The following is an 18,311-nucleotide window of genomic DNA, read 5'->3' as shown; positions in this document are numbered from 1 at the left end:
TTTCTTCGTTTTAAAAACTAAAAAGGTAACAAAATGAGAGAGAACACGAGCTAGTCGAAAATTTAAAAAACGAAACGTCTTTTACAAGCAGTTCAGCGATTGTCAAGCTAACGAAGCTTTGTCCCGAGCTTGTCGACAATGCGTCATACATCCACCAACCTTTCTGCTAAATACTGCGAGACAAACGCAGCGTCGGCCATTTTGTTAGAAAGAAGTGTGCTTCGCAGTCGAGAAGATCCGAAATTCGTATGAATTTCGGTACAAAACAGGCCAATCAGTTGCAAACCAGTGCGAAAACGTGTGATTGCGACTCTTTTGACCGATTTCAGCATACCGAAAAGAATGGAGGATAAGGCTATGCTAAAAGATTTAGACCAATGGATCGAGCAACTGAACGAGTGCAAACAATTGACCGAATCGCAAGTGAAAATTCTGTGTGATAAGGTAGGCAGCAGACAACGATGATGATGACGAGATATGGGCAGTGGACGCGGCGAACCATTGCACGGTGTGAAATTATGTGCAGAGAAGAATAAAAGGCAGAAATGTTAAGCTCGCGTATCTCACGGCGGCTGGCAGTGATCTAATATCGCCGCAACTGGGGGCTGCCGATTTGATGAGTTTGAGGGAAAAGTGTCGCCAAATGCAATGCTTGTCGGATTTCAGTGGAACCTCGCAGCTTTCGTCCATGGTGTCGATAATTAAGTGCGTGTATGGTGTGATCTTTCGCCGTGAGGATGCGATTGTTCCGTTTTTGCTGTATTGTGTTGGAGGGTTAGAAAAGAAAAGGATTGAAGGAAGTGTCAAGAATCCGCATAAAATTCAACCGTGTCCTTCAGAGATCAAGAACTTCCACAAGCCGCAGAAAAGCGCCTTCGAGCGGCAGAGTGAGCAAGACAGATAGAGAGATCGATAGGAGAAATACGCAAAGCCGCCAAACACCTGAGCGAGATGATGACGGTGCAAGGAACATCAGAGTGAGAAAGAGCGCTGGAAAAGTTTTGCAACTTAACGGCACTCTACGGCGGCGGCGGTGGCGGCTTACGGAAGTCGTCCTGCCTTTTTGCATGATAAAACGGTGCCGACTTTCTCGCTATATTTCAGGCTTTTTGGTCTAGGATCGTTCGTTCGGTGTTGGTTTTATGGTAAAAATGGAAATTTTCGTATCGACTTTCATACCACATAGAACTAATGCGACGGAATGCTCGAACGGATGCGTGATATGTGTTGTGCATGCGTGTGAGTGAGTGTTTGTGTGAGGGCGTATGTTACTTCCATTCTCGCGTCACAGTCCACCATCAAATTTAGCTGTCTATTGGTCACGAGTTAAGCAAAAAAATGGCTAAAGTTTTTATGATGATTTAAACGAATGCTGTCATTGCGGTGTCAATAGAAAGAAAACAAAGCGATGATTAAGAGTTAACGTACTGTGATGTGCGTATGGCAATAATGTAAGCCGTAAAACACTACTACGGCTCACTCTCTTACACACACACACACACGCACATTTGCAAACCTAGTAAATCTACGGTCAATGAGTCATGATTGTGCTGCCGAAGTTACAAGTCGGTGATGATGATTGAGAAGGATAAGCATGTGTGAGTGTGCAATATTTCAACACCGCTTGTATTGTCAAACACTACTGAAGATGCTTTAAAGAGTTAAAAGAAAGTTTAGGGGTTCATTTGTGTAACTTCCTTAAATTATTCTTCAAACATCGGATACAGTCCCAAGAGCAGAACTCAAGTGAACTCGGCAGGCAATTTGGAAAAGCTTCATTACTTTTTATCTTATCTCGGCGGTTTTAAGCCTGCTAATCAACTTACAAGTATGTAAATCGGTATGGAATTGTAAAAATAGGTTTGATAAAATTGTGACGGGATATTATTATCAAATGTGGCTAACAGCTGAATGAATCCCCTCGTTGAATGCGTAGCCCGTGTAGTTGTTGTCCTAATAATTGATATATCAACAAACGCATGATCGATAATGACGCAGTTTTTTTTCGCCTGACCGTTGGGAGAAATACGGTTGGAAAATCAAATCGCGTAAATAACGAATTTAAACTTCTTCTTCTTCTTATTTAAACTACACAACTTAAAAGAAGAACAAGACAAACGCTTGGTCAAAAACTGCGTCTGGCAATCCTTCAAGCCTGTAAAGTCTATTTTTAGGGTAAATAACCCACATCATTTCCACCGCCATCCCGTCTCGTACATCGTAACCCGGCACTGGTGGTAGAATTTAGATGGGCCGAACAGCGATCGGTGAATCGCTCAAACACTAAACTTCTCGCGGACGGACACCGGTTTCATCGGTTCAAGATCTTGGCACTGGTACAGCGAAAAATACGCTTCCTTTCCGATATGCTAATGCCGCACAACAACGTGTACCTTGTTTGCTGCTTTACCTTGTATCCCGCTCACATGGTCCGACCGTTTTCCCGATGTACCCGTCGGTCGCCGGTTGAATGAACGGCAGGTGTTGTTACTAACTTCCGCCCGTAGGCAAGATGCAAGGGCCATTAAGATTAGTGTCTTAGATTTCCCTGAACTGCAAGGACAGGAGCAGAAAGTCTGCTTTCTGGCAGTTTGAACTAGATGATGCACCCTTTGCTAACTCTCGTGAGGAGAAAAGAATCATCGTTCCGGTCTGTAGGATTTACAATGAGGTCGCACTGCTAGTACTGTGCTCTTTCCACATCCTCATTACTTCACCACTTCCACGAATGCAATTCAACGGCGAAGGATCACAGATTTGATGTGAATGCCAGTTCAAATGTCATTGGCAGGTTGCCTTGGCGCTTACCGTGGGGGGGCCCTAAACCACCACCGGTTAGTACCGACTATCATGTGTACACACATTCGGTTGTACACTGTGCTGTTGCACTGATCTGGCAGCAGTACAGTCTGTAAATTGTCTCTGACAACAAACACACATCTGCCCAGCGGTGATGAATGAATGACGAAGTAGAATATTTATACCTATATGTTTCTTTACTATACATAATACTTTATCAATGAACATATATTAGAAACGATGTTACGTGTACTTTAAAAACTAGGAAACTATGCATTATGAAAATCCACCCAATCTCTATGTTAATATCTCGACAAACGGTATAGGAAGACCAAATTACGTGCAATAGGTACAAAATTCACTCATTCAGTAGTGTTACATATACCTTTTCTTACAGTGTTTCTCAAGCCATACAACGAGTGTCTCAATGTTTAAAACATTTGACAATTTTAAAAGAACGAACAATTGCTGTTAGATATAAAATCGCCCATTGTTTAAACATGGAGAAAGTTGTTCTATGTCCTCAGAAACACTGTATTGCATTATACTATTATAATATGGACTATACTATATATAATATGAATATGTCATGATGAACATTGTCATACAAAAATCACAGTCTATGTTTCAGACAAAGCCCGTTCGTGTGACAAACATTCAGGATGAGCGGCTGATGGTCTTATTAAGTGATTTAGCTAAAGAAATTATTCGCAAGTTTCGCATGTTAATTTAAGTAATAAATTACATATGTACATCTCGACACTTGAGTAGGAGATTACTGCTTGTTAAATGTATTATTCGTACATTGATAAGCTACTGGGTGTGTGTTAGTGCAAGTTGGTGTATAGCTTTTTGCGAAGGTCGAATTATATGAGTAAAGTAAATATTTATAGATGCAAAAATGGGCACACAGCACGTCATTACTGACGCAAAATTCATGATTCACTTCTGTATCTTTTGCTTTTATCAGCGTTCTCTGTCATTGTTAATATCTTATCATGTGTAAAACAATCGTATTTGATTTGATTGGATAGAGTTTTTTTCTATTCATAAAAAGCCGAAGGGGCGGCCCGGTGGTGTAGGCGACAAACGGCAGGACCGGGGTTCAAATCCCATCCGGGGACCGTTCCCCCGTAGTGAGAATTGACTACCCAACTACGTGGTATCGGAAGTTAGTAAGCCATTCGATGGCCGGCGTGACTTTAGAAGGTCGTTAAGCCAAGAAGAAGAAGAAGAAGCCGTAGTTCGATTTTTCAAAATGTTAGCGGAAAACACTAAACACCTTCTTTGTGCACTTAACTCTATTTCGCAACAGGCAAAGGAAATTCTATCGAAGGAGTCTAACGTGCAGGAGGTGAAATGTCCGGTTACAGTATGCGGAGACGTACACGGTCAGTTCCACGATCTGATGGAGCTGTTTCGGATAGGTGGACGATCGCCGGACACTAACTATCTGTTCATGGGAGATTACGTTGACCGTGGCTATTATTCGGTAGAAACCGTTACTTTGTTGGTGGCTTTGAAGGTAAGCTGGATGGAAATGTACGCATATGTTGTTAGCAAATGTAACATTTTTCTCTACCCTTTCCCAAATGTAGGTCCGATATCGCGAAAGAATTACGATCCTGCGCGGCAATCACGAGTCGCGGCAGATTACGCAAGTGTACGGTTTCTACGACGAGTGTCTGCGAAAGTATGGCAATCCGAACGTATGGAAGTTCTTTACGGATTTGTTTGACTATCTGCCTCTGACGGCTCTGGTCGACGGACAGATCTTCTGCCTGCACGGAGGGCTCAGCCCTTCGATTGATACGCTTGATCACATTCGAGCACTCGATAGACTTCAGGAGGTGCCACACGAAGGTCCGATGTGTGATCTGCTTTGGTCCGATCCGGATGACCGAGGTGGCTGGGGAATTTCACCCCGAGGTGCAGGTTACACATTTGGACAGGTAATGTTGGCTCTGCGGTGGATAAAAGTGTGATGCAAAGAAAGGATTAATAATTGTGTGTTCTTGTTGACATTTCAGGACATTTCAGAACTGTTCAATCACACAAACGGGCTAACATTAGTATCACGAGCACATCAGTTAGTAATGGAAGGATATAATTGGTGCCACGATCGCAATGTTGTCACTATTTTCTCTGCACCGAACTACTGCTACCGTTGTGGCAATCAGGCAGCATTGATGGAACTGGACGATGCACTCAAGTTTTCATTGTAAGTATTTGCCGCTCTCGGGGCGCACATTTCGTTTCGCTTTTTTTTCGGTGGATAATTAGTAATTTTGTTTTCGTCCTCTCCTTATAGCCTACAATTTGATCCAGCTCCACGCCGTGGCGAACCACATGTGACCAGAAGAACGCCGGATTATTTCCTTTAAGAACAATATCCTTACTATATGATGCTGAAATAATAGCACGAGTAAACAAATTAAGCAGGTACACACACAACATTATGCGAGCCAGACATACTAAAGCTGCATCATACAATAGAAGAACAGGAAAAGCAAATGGTAAACATGATGTTTACAATGGAGAAGAAGAGGGAGCATTGCAGGTAGTAGTAGTGGTGTTGTGTCAGTGTGTGCAGACAATTGACCCCGAACAAAACGAGAGGATGAGGAGGATATGCGTAATAAAGCGTGACTATGGCGCTCGTACAACAACAACCAACACATTTAAGCATAATAATTACATCATAATCAAATAATATTGTGAAAGATCTATTATTTAACAAAAAAGAAAAAAACAACAACAAGGGAACAGCCAGCAAACAAGTTTGGAAAAGTAACATCTTTTTGCCAAGCAAATCATTTTGCTTTAAAAAAAACCCATCAAGAAGAAAATCGCCTTTTGCTCATATACACACACGGACCATGAAACGCGTACACACACACACACACGCGCGGCGGCACATTAGAAGCATGTGTTATGACGCATACCACAAGAAATTAGAACATGATGGAGGAACAACTTTGTTCGCGTATCTGTGTGTTTGGTATATTTGTGGCTGCGCTTATTTCTAAAACTAAATCCGCAAAAAATGCAAAATTGTCCCCGAAGACACGGGGCATATCGTGGTCCCATTTGTGTGTGTGTGTGTGCTGTGTTTGTGCGTGGCAAGAGATGGCAAGCGGAAGATCGATACCCGGTTTGACTTTGATCAATCAGGATTATGGAAAGAGAGCGAGAGAGAGAGAGAGAGAGAGAGAGAGAAAGAGAGAGAGAGAGAAATTACATAGTTTGTTTGCTGCAAACTTAAACGTTCTTCTTCGTTGGAACCAGACTGCCATTCATTGATGGATGACAGAATAAGAAGAAGAGGAAGGGAAAAGCAGAACGGAAAACAGGATGAAATTGTAATACTACTCTACCACTACTATTACTACTTAAGCGGAAGAAAAGGAAGAAGAGTGATGTGAGAGAGAAAAGTATCCGTCTGTGTGAGAAGAAGTTTGGAAGAAAGCACTAGATATGTATGTGCACCACTATAATGAGAGAAGAAGGGATGCATGGAAAAGCCAGAAAATGTATAAGCCCCACGACATACACAAACTATCTCCCTTTTGAAAGCCTGTTTCGACGGATGGTTCATCGGAATTTTCAAATATAAAGTGTTAATTATTTTGCATGATGCGTACGAAAAGTGGCTTGGTGGCAGTATTTCAATGCATCATTTTCTACGTGAGCGTGAGCGAGAAGAGCGAGGGAAAAGATTTTACGTATAAGGGAAATAAGTTCTATTTATGACCTTATATTAACGTAGGATCGTATAGTTGTTGCGCATGATCCAGATGGCTCCACAGAAAACCACAAGAATAAAACATCTGCAAGCATTTGTGTCAGCAAGTTTTGGTTCGGTTTGCGGCACTCTCTTATAATTGTGAGAACGGTTGCTGTCTGTATTATTTAACAATGAGACTATGGTCAATCAGATTTGATCGATTAGCCGATACACTACTTTACAAAATGGAGTGGGTTTTGATGTGTTAATGAATGGTTCGCAGTCGGGTATCGCTATCCGTCTCTCCTGCCACCTGCCACCTGCCATCCCGCACATACATGTTTGCTTTTTTTCTTTCTTTCTTCATTCTATTGTTTTATGGAGTGGTGGTGGGTGGAAGTCGGCCCCGCCTGTGTAGTTTTGTTGTGTGTTGCTGGCTCATTCAATTTGTTTTCCAATGCGTGAGAAATTCTTGGCAAAACGGCTAGTTTAGAATTCAATCAATCAACAACAAACAGCGTATTACTGGTGAGAAAAAGAAAAGAAAAGGAAAAAATAATGTTTGTTATTAAAAAGTTCTAGCGAACTGTGGAATAGTGCTGGTAGACAGAAAGTGGGCGTAAGAGCTAGAAGGGCAGAAAAGCAAACAGGGCAGTAAGTAATATCGGCAGTGTTTGGCACGCACCGGTGTATTTTGCAAAAACGGAAAACAAACAAACAAACAAGAGCATTATTAAACATTTCGTTTTATTAGCGGTTTTACTTTGATGGACGAGGATGGTGTTATAACATTCGCTAGCTTCAGTACACAACACATGCAACAAATAAAAACGTAACAACCTGAACCTAAAAAGCCCGCGCATCTGTTTAGGCTTAGTTGATTATGTTCCTTACTTTATTCATTTGAAGATCACAGGGGTTCGATGCATATATTAGAATTGTTGGATCACTCAGTGGAACTTTGTTCACATGGATTGTGGGTCGTTATAAGCGTCTTATGAAATTTTGCAATCATATATAGTGGAATGATGCATTCGCTTAGGACAAATTTGCAATTGGGCTGTGCAACTCGTTTGCATTGAGTTGTGGATTTTCTGCCGATTGTTTGGTTCCGGTTCAACCGATATATTTTTTTAAATTAAAAAATGACATCCAATAGTTTGTTTTATTTATTCACTGCGTTTTGAAAACAATTCACTGTTTAGTGCTTGATATATTCCATTATCTATTTGAAATATTATTCTGAAACGATGCTACAATTACATTATATGGATCAAAACCCTGTATTAAGCCTGGCATCTAGAAGAAAAGTCATCGTCGATGGTTCGAATGGCTTTAGATGTATTTCTCTCTCGACTGTAGTGTGTTAATCCGTACTGTTGTTAAACTTAGCACTTTGTACCTTCTGTTTCGTGTACTTTTTTTTCGTAATTCCATGCTATATTTCACGGTCGTCTACACATGTTAAGCTTTTCATCACCTTTTTGTCGAACGAAACCCCGTTGGCAGATGGTAACGATTTTGCCAACGACGATAGGTATGCCTTGTCACAGAGGAGCATGGTATCGACAAACACCTTCTGCGTGGCATCCATATTGCGTTGATCATGATCTTATGATCTCGCTTTTAAATATTTTCCTGCTTTTGGCGATGGTGTTACGCATGCACGCATTCAAGATACTTCTAGAGTACTGGCTATAATGCATCGATCGGGGAACGGTAATGTAACACAACAGATGCATTCGATTAAAACGTAGCTGTGCTGTGTGATAGGGCGGAATTGCAGGAAAACCTGAATGCACGATGATACAGGAAGGAGTTTGGTAAAATGCGAGAAGGTGATGCGTCGTATCTTGGCCACATCAGAAGGAAGCAGTAGTAGCGCTAGCTCTAGGGCACGTCGAATGCAGCAGTAGTTTGAACGTAAAAAAAATGTCTAACCAAACACAACGCAGGAATCATTATGCAGCAAAAAAGCTACTCACAAAACAAAACAAAAAAACAAAACACATCCACAATACACGAGCAAATAAAACAACCCCCAACCGAACCGCATAAGCCCCTCGTTCTTGTCTACCGGATGCGGGGAGAAAGAGCAAACGGAAGATCAATGAAAAATCCAATAAAATTTACGTTTTAAATAATAAAAAATGGTCGGAATTTACCTTCCCAAATAGTAGCTCGGAGGAGAATTGTTTCTATTCAGTGTCAGCCTAAGTCAGCGCTGATTTATCGTTGCTCTTCTTCCACGGGAAAGTTGGCGTGCCACGTGAACGCCCCGTATGGTCCCGTTTGTGCACCAAAGTCTACAAAATCATCACCAAATGCATCAACCTCGTGAAAATTTAATCCATTCGCACGAGGATTCTCATCCCTCGTGGGTAACTCTCGTCGCTGTTGTCCTTGGCTAGTATCGTAAAGCCTTTCGCGGCTTGTGTAATCTACTGACAAACAGAAGGAGAATGGAATTGATACAAGTTGGCGCTTTTAAAACGAATGATCTTACCTTCATCATCGTGCACAATAATGGCATCGATGAATAGTACAATACTGCTAAACAAAATGAAAGTCAACAACGTGCCTTTCATCTTGTTTGATCGACTTCTTTGCACAAACTATACCGCGCGAATAAAGCCCTGTTGGGCCAGCTTAAGCTACTTATACATATTGGCGCGTAGAGAAAGAAATTGTGGAAAACCCGGAAGTAAAGGTTGCGGCTTTTACCTACCATATTTTGTTGATGGTATGCGCAATCATGCGTATAGCGTGCATAATGTGTGACAAAATGCTTTCTTCATGAAACGCCAAACAGTCGTTGGCGGCGCGCCGCGTTAAGGCGGCCTACGATACTATAAGGCAGCGGCCCACGGGAAATTTCAAACTGTTGAAATAGATGTGGAACTGCCAAAATATCTCAAACACCAGACTCTACCGCGAGGCCAATAGAATTGGATTGAGGATCAATGCGACGAAGACAAAACACCTGCTTGGAGGAGGCGCTCTGACCGAGATAGAGTCCAATTCGGAAGAAGAGTATCAATTGACGACGACAATTTTGAAGTGGTAGAGGAGTTATCGGATTACATAAACTCCTGCGTTCCAGAAGACTTAAACAACACACGAATTGCACGATATATCGCACACGTAATACGTCCGGTAGTCTTCTATAGGTACGAGTCCTGGACTATGCTGACGGAGGACGCCAAGGAGAGTGATTCACGAGCTAGCTGATCACAGTGCTGATATCCTGACGGTAGTCAAAGCCGGAAGAATACGATTGCTGGGTCACGTGATGAGGATGCCGCACTCATGCCTCATCAGGAAGGTGCTCGTCAGCGACCCGTTCGTCAAGAGGCGTAATGAAGAACAGCAAACCCGTTGGCTGGATCAAGTGGAGTCAAACCTGTCGGAGATCGAATGCAACCGTGGATGGAGGACTGAATGCCATTTTAAATCATTACTCATTCGCAACACATTCAATATTCATTCAATAATTTTATTTGTCCATTCTGAGCATTGATTGAGCGGTGGCTTTACACATTTATGAATACCTGGACAAATGAACATTTTAAATGTAGTACATAATTTAAACACTCTTTTTCTTTAGCTTTCGTGGATAAAATGATTGGCAAATTATAATGGGAAAGAAAGTGGCGAAAAAGTAGCAACTGGTCCTCGAATCGCTAAATCAACGTAACTGCAACGCCCGGAGGCTATTTGTTGTGGGACTCTTGGGCAACCAGATCGACTCGCCGTGAACACTATCTGGCCTTAGCCTATACGTGCCATCGATATCGTTCCACGCAAGATCGATGCTCGACGTAGAGGATCACCGTACCCGGTTTGGTGACTCTTTAAACTTTTTTAACGTATGTGCCGTGAATTTTACGTTGTTTGTGACCGTCACCAACCGTAAATGTAGCGCTCCATGTTTTTACAAATAACAAATAACATGTGTTGATGCCCAGCTTCAAGAGGGCCTCACGTGGTCCGTTGATTTTGGTATAATAAACATAAACATTGAACCTGCCAAACGTTGTGCGATTGATAGATGCATCGGTAAACGAAAAGTTGGTAAATGCTATGAAGCTTCTCTCGGACTCTTATACAATATTGCGGCAAATCCTAACAATGTTTCCTTCATACATACTTTCATAATAACCCTTTGTTTTACAAATGTTGGCACCGCTTTGTGAGATAATAAAACTGTTCTTTGATCAATGCATCTAATCGCACGTCGCGCTCTATCAGATATAGATATGTTAAGTGTTAAGCACTTTAACTTCAACTTTTTTTCATCTATACACTTTTTTAGTAACACACACGTCACACGTTGTTCGTTCTAGAAACGACATCACAATGGTTTTGTCTGGATAGAAGCTCATGTTTATCAATTATTAATAAACGTTGATTGTATCATCCATGCTTAGAATCTATAAGTTAGCCTGTTTTCCATAGCTTCTTCTTTAATTGAGAGCACATCGGCAATACCATTTTTTTAACATCTCTTCCTACGCTAAAAGGCTCGTACAACTGATTTAAAACTTAATATGAATGATTTTTTTCCTTGTTCAAAGTATCGATTAAAAGCACGCTAGCCTGAGCTAAGTACACAACTATCGCAAGAGCAACAGGAACTAAGGAGGGGCGGCAAGCGTATTTACAAACGTTTAATAAAGCGGTCAACCATTTGTGGTGTGCAGAGTCTGTAGGGACTTTTATACGTGTTTAATGTGTTCCATTAGCCAAACTTCTGTACTGCACCTGGTGTTGTTGCTGTTCAAGCGATGGGCCTGTATGCTTCCCGGACGATACGACTGTCGAGGCAGACGTACTACTAGAAGCACTTTTGTCCTCAATACTTGATGACTGCGATGAGCCGCCATTCGTTAAACCCAATCGAAACAGTTGACTTCTTGATAGTTCATCCGTTCGGTCGTATGTTGCATTGCGTGCCAATCCTTCGGCAATCAGCTCCTGTCCGATGTTGATGAGATCTGTACCATTTGGTGCTGTGTCGTACAGTTCCACACCCGGAATGGGCGATGACTCGCGCCCATGCAGTGGACTCTTACCATTCCGGTACGTGACAATTTTCGAGACTATCTTTTTCCATTGAGCCACTGCAATTGAAGGAAGCAAAAGGAAGTGAAAAGAAGAAACGTGTTAAGAGAAAACCTTTGTACTTACCGTGCGTTAGCTCCTCAAATCTGTTCACAACTATCGGATCCCATTCGTCTTCTCCGGACGCGGCCGTTGATGGAATCGGGTTGGACTGTTGCATCGGTTCTACTTTCGCTAGGAAACATTCTATCGCCTGGAAGCGTGGCGCCAGAAACTCTGGCTTCAGCTCATACACTTCGTTTGGATTTGTGTACTGATTGTCGCCATAATCGACGAAGAACAGATCCAGTACTACCTCGCCGGGTTTGTATTCGTTCGGGAGGATGGCACTGATTTCTGCCCGGTACCATTTATTGTCGGCATTAAACTCGGCTGCTACTATCTGCCCTAGGTAAGGTTTTCGCAGCTGGTGAAGCTCACGGTTATGGCTCTGATTGTAATACACGGTCATATTTTGTACCAGCAAATCCAACTCCAAAGACTGTGGACCGACCAACTGCACATAAAATTTACTTGGAGATACAATGGTCGAAACGAACACTTCCATCTGGCCGGTACCAAAGTTGGCCGTGCTTTGTTTGGCGGCAGTCGTTTTCGAAGCCGATGTAACCGATTTTTTATTCCCATCGTTCGGTGTTGGCGTTGGCGCAGAGCTTGATGGTGGCGTCCGTATGCGAGGCTCTCGAGCTTGCAGAGTTGTGTCGAGCAGCAACTTTCTGCTTTCACAATCTTCCTGCACCTTTTGTGCGATGAGCTCTTTCGCTACTTTTATCTGAGCTTCCGTACCTGTTATCATCACACGACGTTCCGACTCACTTCTTGCGCGCCCTTCAAGCCACACTTTGGCCATCGATTTACGGCAAATTTCTTGCAGCTCGTCTCCACAGCGGCCAATTATTTTCCCACAAGCAGCCTGCGGTACGATCACTTCTTCTGTAATCGTGAGCGGCCGGGCTGTTTCCTTCAGTATCATTTCTCTAGCTTTTTCGACGACAGCTTCCGATGGGCCTTGGATGAGGCATCGCTGGCTGGAGCCATCGTGATCGCTGAAACTAATCACTGCACCGGTGCTTTGCTGGATGTGTTTCAGCGTGTAGCCCTTGCGCCCGATAACCAAAGGAATAAGACTGTTCGATATGATTAGTTCCGTGGTTGCTGGTTCCGCTTTGGATGGTTTTCTCGCAAAGAAATCCACCAAATCTCCCGTTGAGTTGGAACGCTTCTTTTTGAACAACATGTACAGATATGCTCCACTGGCTCCGAGCAGGGATAGTCCCAGGATGATTGGGATTGCAGGACCGGATGCTTTCATCTTGATGTATCAAACGAGGATGTACCCTCTCTGTCTATGGGCCAGCAAACAAAATCCTGCGAAGAAACGTAGTAACCAAAGCAAGGAATATTAATAGATTTTATCATTTGACGTCAACTTAGGAGACCGCGATGGATTTCGTTAAACGTGTTCTAGTAAAGTATTGCTCGTTCTTCGTTGCACAGTTTTAATGCCACTAGAACGCGGCGAATGATATTTAAGCCCCATTGAAGGCAATGAATTGGAACGTCACCACCAGTAACGAATCATGCGGAAAGGCTATTCGCTTTTTTTGTTTGACTCTCAATGCCATCTCGTATGTCAACACTTTTTTTGTACACCAGTTCGACTAATAATAGCGTTATGACATAACGTGTGGATACGAATAGTGCGCAAGTGGGTAAGTAAATCACTTCGCCTCATGTAAATTAGCACCGTTGTAATGATTTCATTATGTAAGTTGTGCCATTACATGGGATGGAAGATGCTGCACAGCATCTCAGGCTTGAGGTTTAAGCATAGCTGTACTTTTTCTACTAGATTTGTGAGCTCTATGCAGGTGAAACACTCGGAAAAGTGCATCGACAATGATTGCAATCTAAAAAAAAACTTAAGTCCATATGTTGCTCTGTCCTTGACATTGCCAACCTCACCGGCGTTCAACTATGATGAATCTATCTTCTTCTATCAACTTCTTTCTTCTATCTAAAATGGAAATAGTATTCTTAAATTACTGTGCATACCTTTTGAAACGTTTTTTTTGCAGAAAAATGAACAAGAACAGATGCACAGAGCGTCACAACACGTTCGTCTTTATGGAATTCACATTGCGGTTGCAACTCCTTCCGCAAGTTATACAAAACCACAGAAACTTTCCCGATCAATTCACAAACTTGAACGCTTTGCTTTGGCACTCTTTTCACCTATGCTTAACACAATTTAAAACTGCAAAAGCGAACACTTTGGTCACATAAATCGTGAGGAAAAAGGAAAAACCACAGCGTGTTTGCCGAAAGTGCGTGTGTGGTTTATTTTCCAACGAGACGGACACTTGCCGAATTGTGTTTATGTCAATAAAGCGCAGCGAACGTCAAGTGAAGGAATCGAGCAGATGTGGTGAGGCGCGCCAAACTTTTTCGAGCACATCCGAGCCGGAGGTGGATACAGCGATTCTGACCGTTTTTGCTGTCAACTCATCAACAGACAAACAAAATCAATCAAATCGGCTGATCTTCAACAGTGCAAGTTTGGCTTTGTGTTCATGTGATTTAAATATATAGTTTTAAAACTATTTCACTGAAGAGAGTCGTTCCTAAACAAGTGATTGAAATAGCAGCAATTGATTGTGGTAAGTCACAAAAACCATAACAGCCATATTCTACCATGGCCACTAAAACGATTGGGGAAACATACAGCATGTTTCCCTGGCACAAAAGTTTTAAGGTTAAATAAAATATGTGTGACAAATTGAAAAGTTCTAAACGAACGCAACACTTAAAATTAGCTGTGTGTATAGTATTTTTTTTTTCGAATTTATCATTTCGGGGAGGTTTGATGGTGGTGGTACGGTAGCCGTCCGGATATTGAATCCCATCCGAATCATCTCCCCAAACGCAGGACTAAATTATGTGTGACGGATTTAACGTAACTTACGGGTAAAATAAGTCTAGAAAGCCAACAAGGACAGGTCAAAAACCTCTCGAAGATGTAGAAGAAAAGAAGAAAAAAAAATTTGGTGCCGGTGCCTGTCCTTTACGGAAACTTTCGTGCCACAGCAAGGACTGTCTGTAACTAATAGGTCAGATACATTCATGTTACACAGGGAAACAGACATGGCTGGAATTTGGAGTGGACCGGTGGAGGAGTGCCATTCGGCACCGGTCTTTACACGGCAGGATCGGAGCTCAAACCCCATCCGGGTCATTCCCCCGTAATGATGACTGACTGTCCAACTACGTGGTATCGGCAAGTCTAGTAAGCAATTTGATGCCCGGTGTGTCCTAGAAGGTCGTTAAGCCCCATGAAGAAGAAGGGTGGTTAATTCATATCACAGAAAAAGAGCTCATAAGGCATTCCAGATCAAAATAAATAAGAAGATAGTAGAGCAAAATCTAAGAACAAAACTAACATTTTTATCCGTTACACTTTGGAGTTTTTTTTAAAGGACTCAGATCTTAGATTTGTAAAGTTATCCGTGTTCTTGCTAAAATGTATTGAACTGTTTATTTCACTAACAACAAAACACATCTTCGTTGTAAATAAATAGCAATCAGTTGTTGTAACTAAATAGAAATTCAATAATCCAGTTCATAGAAAAACATCTTAACGTTTCAAACGCAACGTATTTCTGAAAGGACGAAAAAAATGTAGAAAATGTTGCGCAGTCGCAACAAGAGAAAACAGAATTACATGCTTGTTGCAAAGAAAACATTCATCAAATGTCAGAAAAAGCTTGTTTGTTGGTAAAACATTATTCCATAACTTTAACTGTGCCTAAAATTTACATATACACACACCCATATTCGAAGGAACATAAGTGGTGTTAAGAGTTTTCCGGGGTGCAGTAGCGATACGTTCGTTAAAATGCTGTTGAAAGAAATTGCTAGGTTTTCGTTGCAACATCGAACGCTGTACTGCTATCTTATATTGAGCATTTGGATATTTTTGCTAATAGCAGGTGAGTTGTGATAGTGTTAATGTATTTTGCAGCACAATCAGTGGTTTGCGTTGTAAATTACGGATTATTTCGGCAGGCATGTACAAATACATCGGTTCAATTGAAAACGGTAACAATCTTTTGAGTGCGAAAAGCTTCGGATATCGCAAGACGGAATCATACCTGGTGGGGGAAGGTGATCCGGCTGGCAGACACAGAATAAAGGAGATCAATCAGACCGACTGTACGCATCCGTTTGCAATTGTACCGGGAGAAGAAGGTGGATCCCTGGAGGGTTGGACATTGCAGGGTGTATTGCTGCTGATACGTCATGGTGACCGTGGACCAATGGCACATGTGCGAGGTATCAACGAGGTAGATTGTGGCTACGAAAACGATCTCACCCTGGCGAGATATATCAACTTTCTGCAGAATACTACTACGAGCAGTACTAGCGGTGGACACTGGATGAAAACGGGCCCATTCCACGGATTTCCATTACTTCCTGCAGCGGCAAAGGTATGTCTGTTGGCGCAGTTAACTCAGAAAGGAATTGCACAGATGCTGCACGTAGGTGATATCGTTCGACAAGCTTACGCAAATGCTCTTGGTCTATACGCACGTGTTCCGATGAGCACACAGAGAACGACACCCTACAATGGCTCGGATGGTGCTGGTGCCTCAAATCCAACGTCTGGTTTTCAGTACGTAGTAGATGATGTCGTCATCTACTCCACGCGATATCGTCGAACGTTTCAATCGGCTATGGCATTGCTGTTTGGTATGCTTCCACCAGAGAAATGGCTCGCAATGCAAATACAGGAAAGCCATAGCTTGTCCTATTGCTTCGCTGATTGTGCCTGTCCGCAGGCGGAAAAGCTGAAGAAACAGCTTGCTAACGAGATGAACGGCCATCTGGCAAAACATCCGGCCATTGGCGCGATAGTTCAGTGGATAGGTGCAGCTTTGCTTCAGAATCCACAGGCAGCGGGGCAACAGATAAACCCATTTGAAATACGCGATGCACTGCTGGCCCATATCTGTCACGGTGCCCCATTGCCTTGCCGGAAGATTCACAGCAATGTGCAGGCAGCAGATGGGCGTCGATATGATGGATCTAGTGTACCCGTCAGTTCAACGCAGGACCCACTTGGGCTGGATGTTATTAACATCGATCTGGATGAACCAACTCTCGGTGGTGGCGGTGGGTCCGGTCCTTCCATCAACACAGAACAGCCAGACGATTCGGACACTACTGAGCAGGAACCGGAAATTGAAGGATGCGTCGAGAAGAGTCATGTGCTCGCACTAATGTCCTACATTCACTGGGCCGGCATGAAGGAACTGTACAGCCAATCGATGCGTCAACAGGGACTACTGCGTTCGTATGGGCTGATGCGGAACATCGTTGCATACATGTTGCGGATGATCTCGGGAGACCGGGTGAAATTTGTGCTTTACTCTGGGCACGATAAAACGATTGAATATTTGATTGCCTCGCTGGGTGTACAGCTGGAAAATCCATTCATACCGTACGCCTCGCGAATGGCCTTCGAGGTGTACAAAAGCGATAAGGATACGCAGTATTACTTTCGCTTGGTTTACAATGGCCGCGACGTCACGAACACTATAGATGTATGCGAAAGTGGCAAAAGTTTAAATGTACCGAGAGGCATACGCGGCGGCCGGGGTCATCTGTGTCCGATCGAAAACATTATTCGATTTATTCACGACGATTACTTTCTGTCACTCAATGCCACTAACTACAAGGATGCTTGCCTGGCGCAGACAAAGCAGGAAGGGTTTTTTTAGAACACTTTAGGCGCGTTAATATTGAAAGGGTAAACAAAACAGTACGGTGTCTTTTGTGTTGAAGTACATTTAATGCGTTTGGGTTTAAACTGGAAGACGTTTTACTTCTCAGCTGTGATAACTTAGTAGTGTTGATAATTTTTATTAAGAAGTTGTTAAATTTGTTGGTTTTATATCATTTCCTTCTTCGTTGACAGTTGAAATTAGTTATCTAATTTAGTTTTGCTTGCTCAATAGGGTTAGTGACAAAAGAGAAAGATTACTTCTACAAAGAATTAGTAACTCAATGCCATGGAAAACGATACATATCAGTAACGGAAGGACAACATCGTTCTTTGAATGTTTGTAATGTTATAAATGTTTATAGATAAGATGTATGATGTTTACAGATCGATATAAGCCAATCTCAAAATTGTGGTAAAAATAAAGAGGCTTCCTTAAAATGAAAAGATGCTATTTTTAACTTTATATAATAATATAATAACCCACTGATTACAAACGTGGATATTTTTCTTCTAAGAAATGGTGAATTTTCAAATATGTAGTGGCATCTCTTTATCTATTTTATAAAGACGATAAGGAGATGGAGATGGAAGGACGATGGAGGTACCGCAATAAAAAGGAATTCTATGAGCTGTACAATTTTCTCATTATTGTACTTTGTATTGGACATATTGGGATGGTAAACGCAATTTGAAGTAATTGTTGAAGGATCAAAATTTGGAACTCCTCATTCCAAATAATGTGAAATTTTTTGGCTTAGCCGGCCATGTTTTCGCACAATAAATTTATTCATGTCTCGCAGCCGATTAGGGAATTGGTGACCGATCCTGCCGTGAGGAAGACTAGTGGCGGTATGAATCACCCACAAGACCTCTTCT

General features: G+C 42.3%; 4 protein-coding genes across 4 annotated transcripts; 2 read left to right on the top strand and 2 right to left on the bottom strand.

Annotated features, from left to right (window-relative positions):
• Positions 1–176: 176 nt before the first annotated feature.
• On the top strand, positions 177–5,229 carry LOC126565104 (serine/threonine-protein phosphatase PP2A). The gene is made up of 5 exons (XM_050222244.1): positions 177–444; positions 4,115–4,324; positions 4,398–4,751; positions 4,830–5,020; positions 5,111–5,229. Exons 1-5 carry the CDS (start codon positions 343–345, stop codon positions 5,181–5,183), a joined length of 930 nt encoding a protein of 309 aa, XP_050078201.1. The 5' UTR covers positions 177–342; the 3' UTR covers positions 5,184–5,229.
• A 3,526-nt stretch (positions 5,230–8,755) lies between these two features.
• LOC126560659 (uncharacterized) lies at positions 8,756–9,114 on the bottom strand. The gene is made up of 2 exons (XM_050216616.1): positions 9,033–9,114; positions 8,756–8,970 (listed from the first exon to the last, which is right to left on the bottom strand). The coding sequence occupies exons 1-2, from the start codon at positions 9,112–9,114 to the stop codon at positions 8,756–8,758; spliced, it is 297 nt and encodes a 98-aa protein (XP_050072573.1).
• Positions 9,115–11,254: 2,140 nt separating this feature from the next.
• Positions 11,255–12,964, bottom strand: LOC126564462 (tudor and KH domain-containing protein homolog). The gene is made up of 2 exons (XM_050221525.1): positions 11,717–12,964; positions 11,255–11,649 (listed from the first exon to the last, which is right to left on the bottom strand). Exons 1-2 carry the CDS (start codon positions 12,960–12,962, stop codon positions 11,255–11,257), a joined length of 1,641 nt encoding a protein of 546 aa, XP_050077482.1. The 5' UTR covers positions 12,963–12,964.
• A 2,550-nt stretch (positions 12,965–15,514) lies between these two features.
• Positions 15,515–17,453, top strand: LOC126564375 (2-phosphoxylose phosphatase 1). The gene is made up of 2 exons (XM_050221407.1): positions 15,515–15,639; positions 15,716–17,453. Exons 1-2 carry the CDS (start codon positions 15,546–15,548, stop codon positions 17,428–17,430), a joined length of 1,809 nt encoding a protein of 602 aa, XP_050077364.1. The 5' UTR covers positions 15,515–15,545; the 3' UTR covers positions 17,431–17,453.
• The last annotated feature ends 858 nt before the right edge of the window (positions 17,454–18,311 follow it).

The sequence above is a fragment of the Anopheles maculipalpis genome, chromosome 3RL (assembly GCF_943734695.1).
Source record: "Anopheles maculipalpis chromosome 3RL, idAnoMacuDA_375_x, whole genome shotgun sequence".
Taxonomy (NCBI): Eukaryota; Metazoa; Arthropoda; class Insecta; order Diptera; family Culicidae; genus Anopheles; species Anopheles maculipalpis.
Note: the sequence above shows the minus strand (reverse complement) of the source record. Positions and strands in the feature narration are given on the sequence as shown.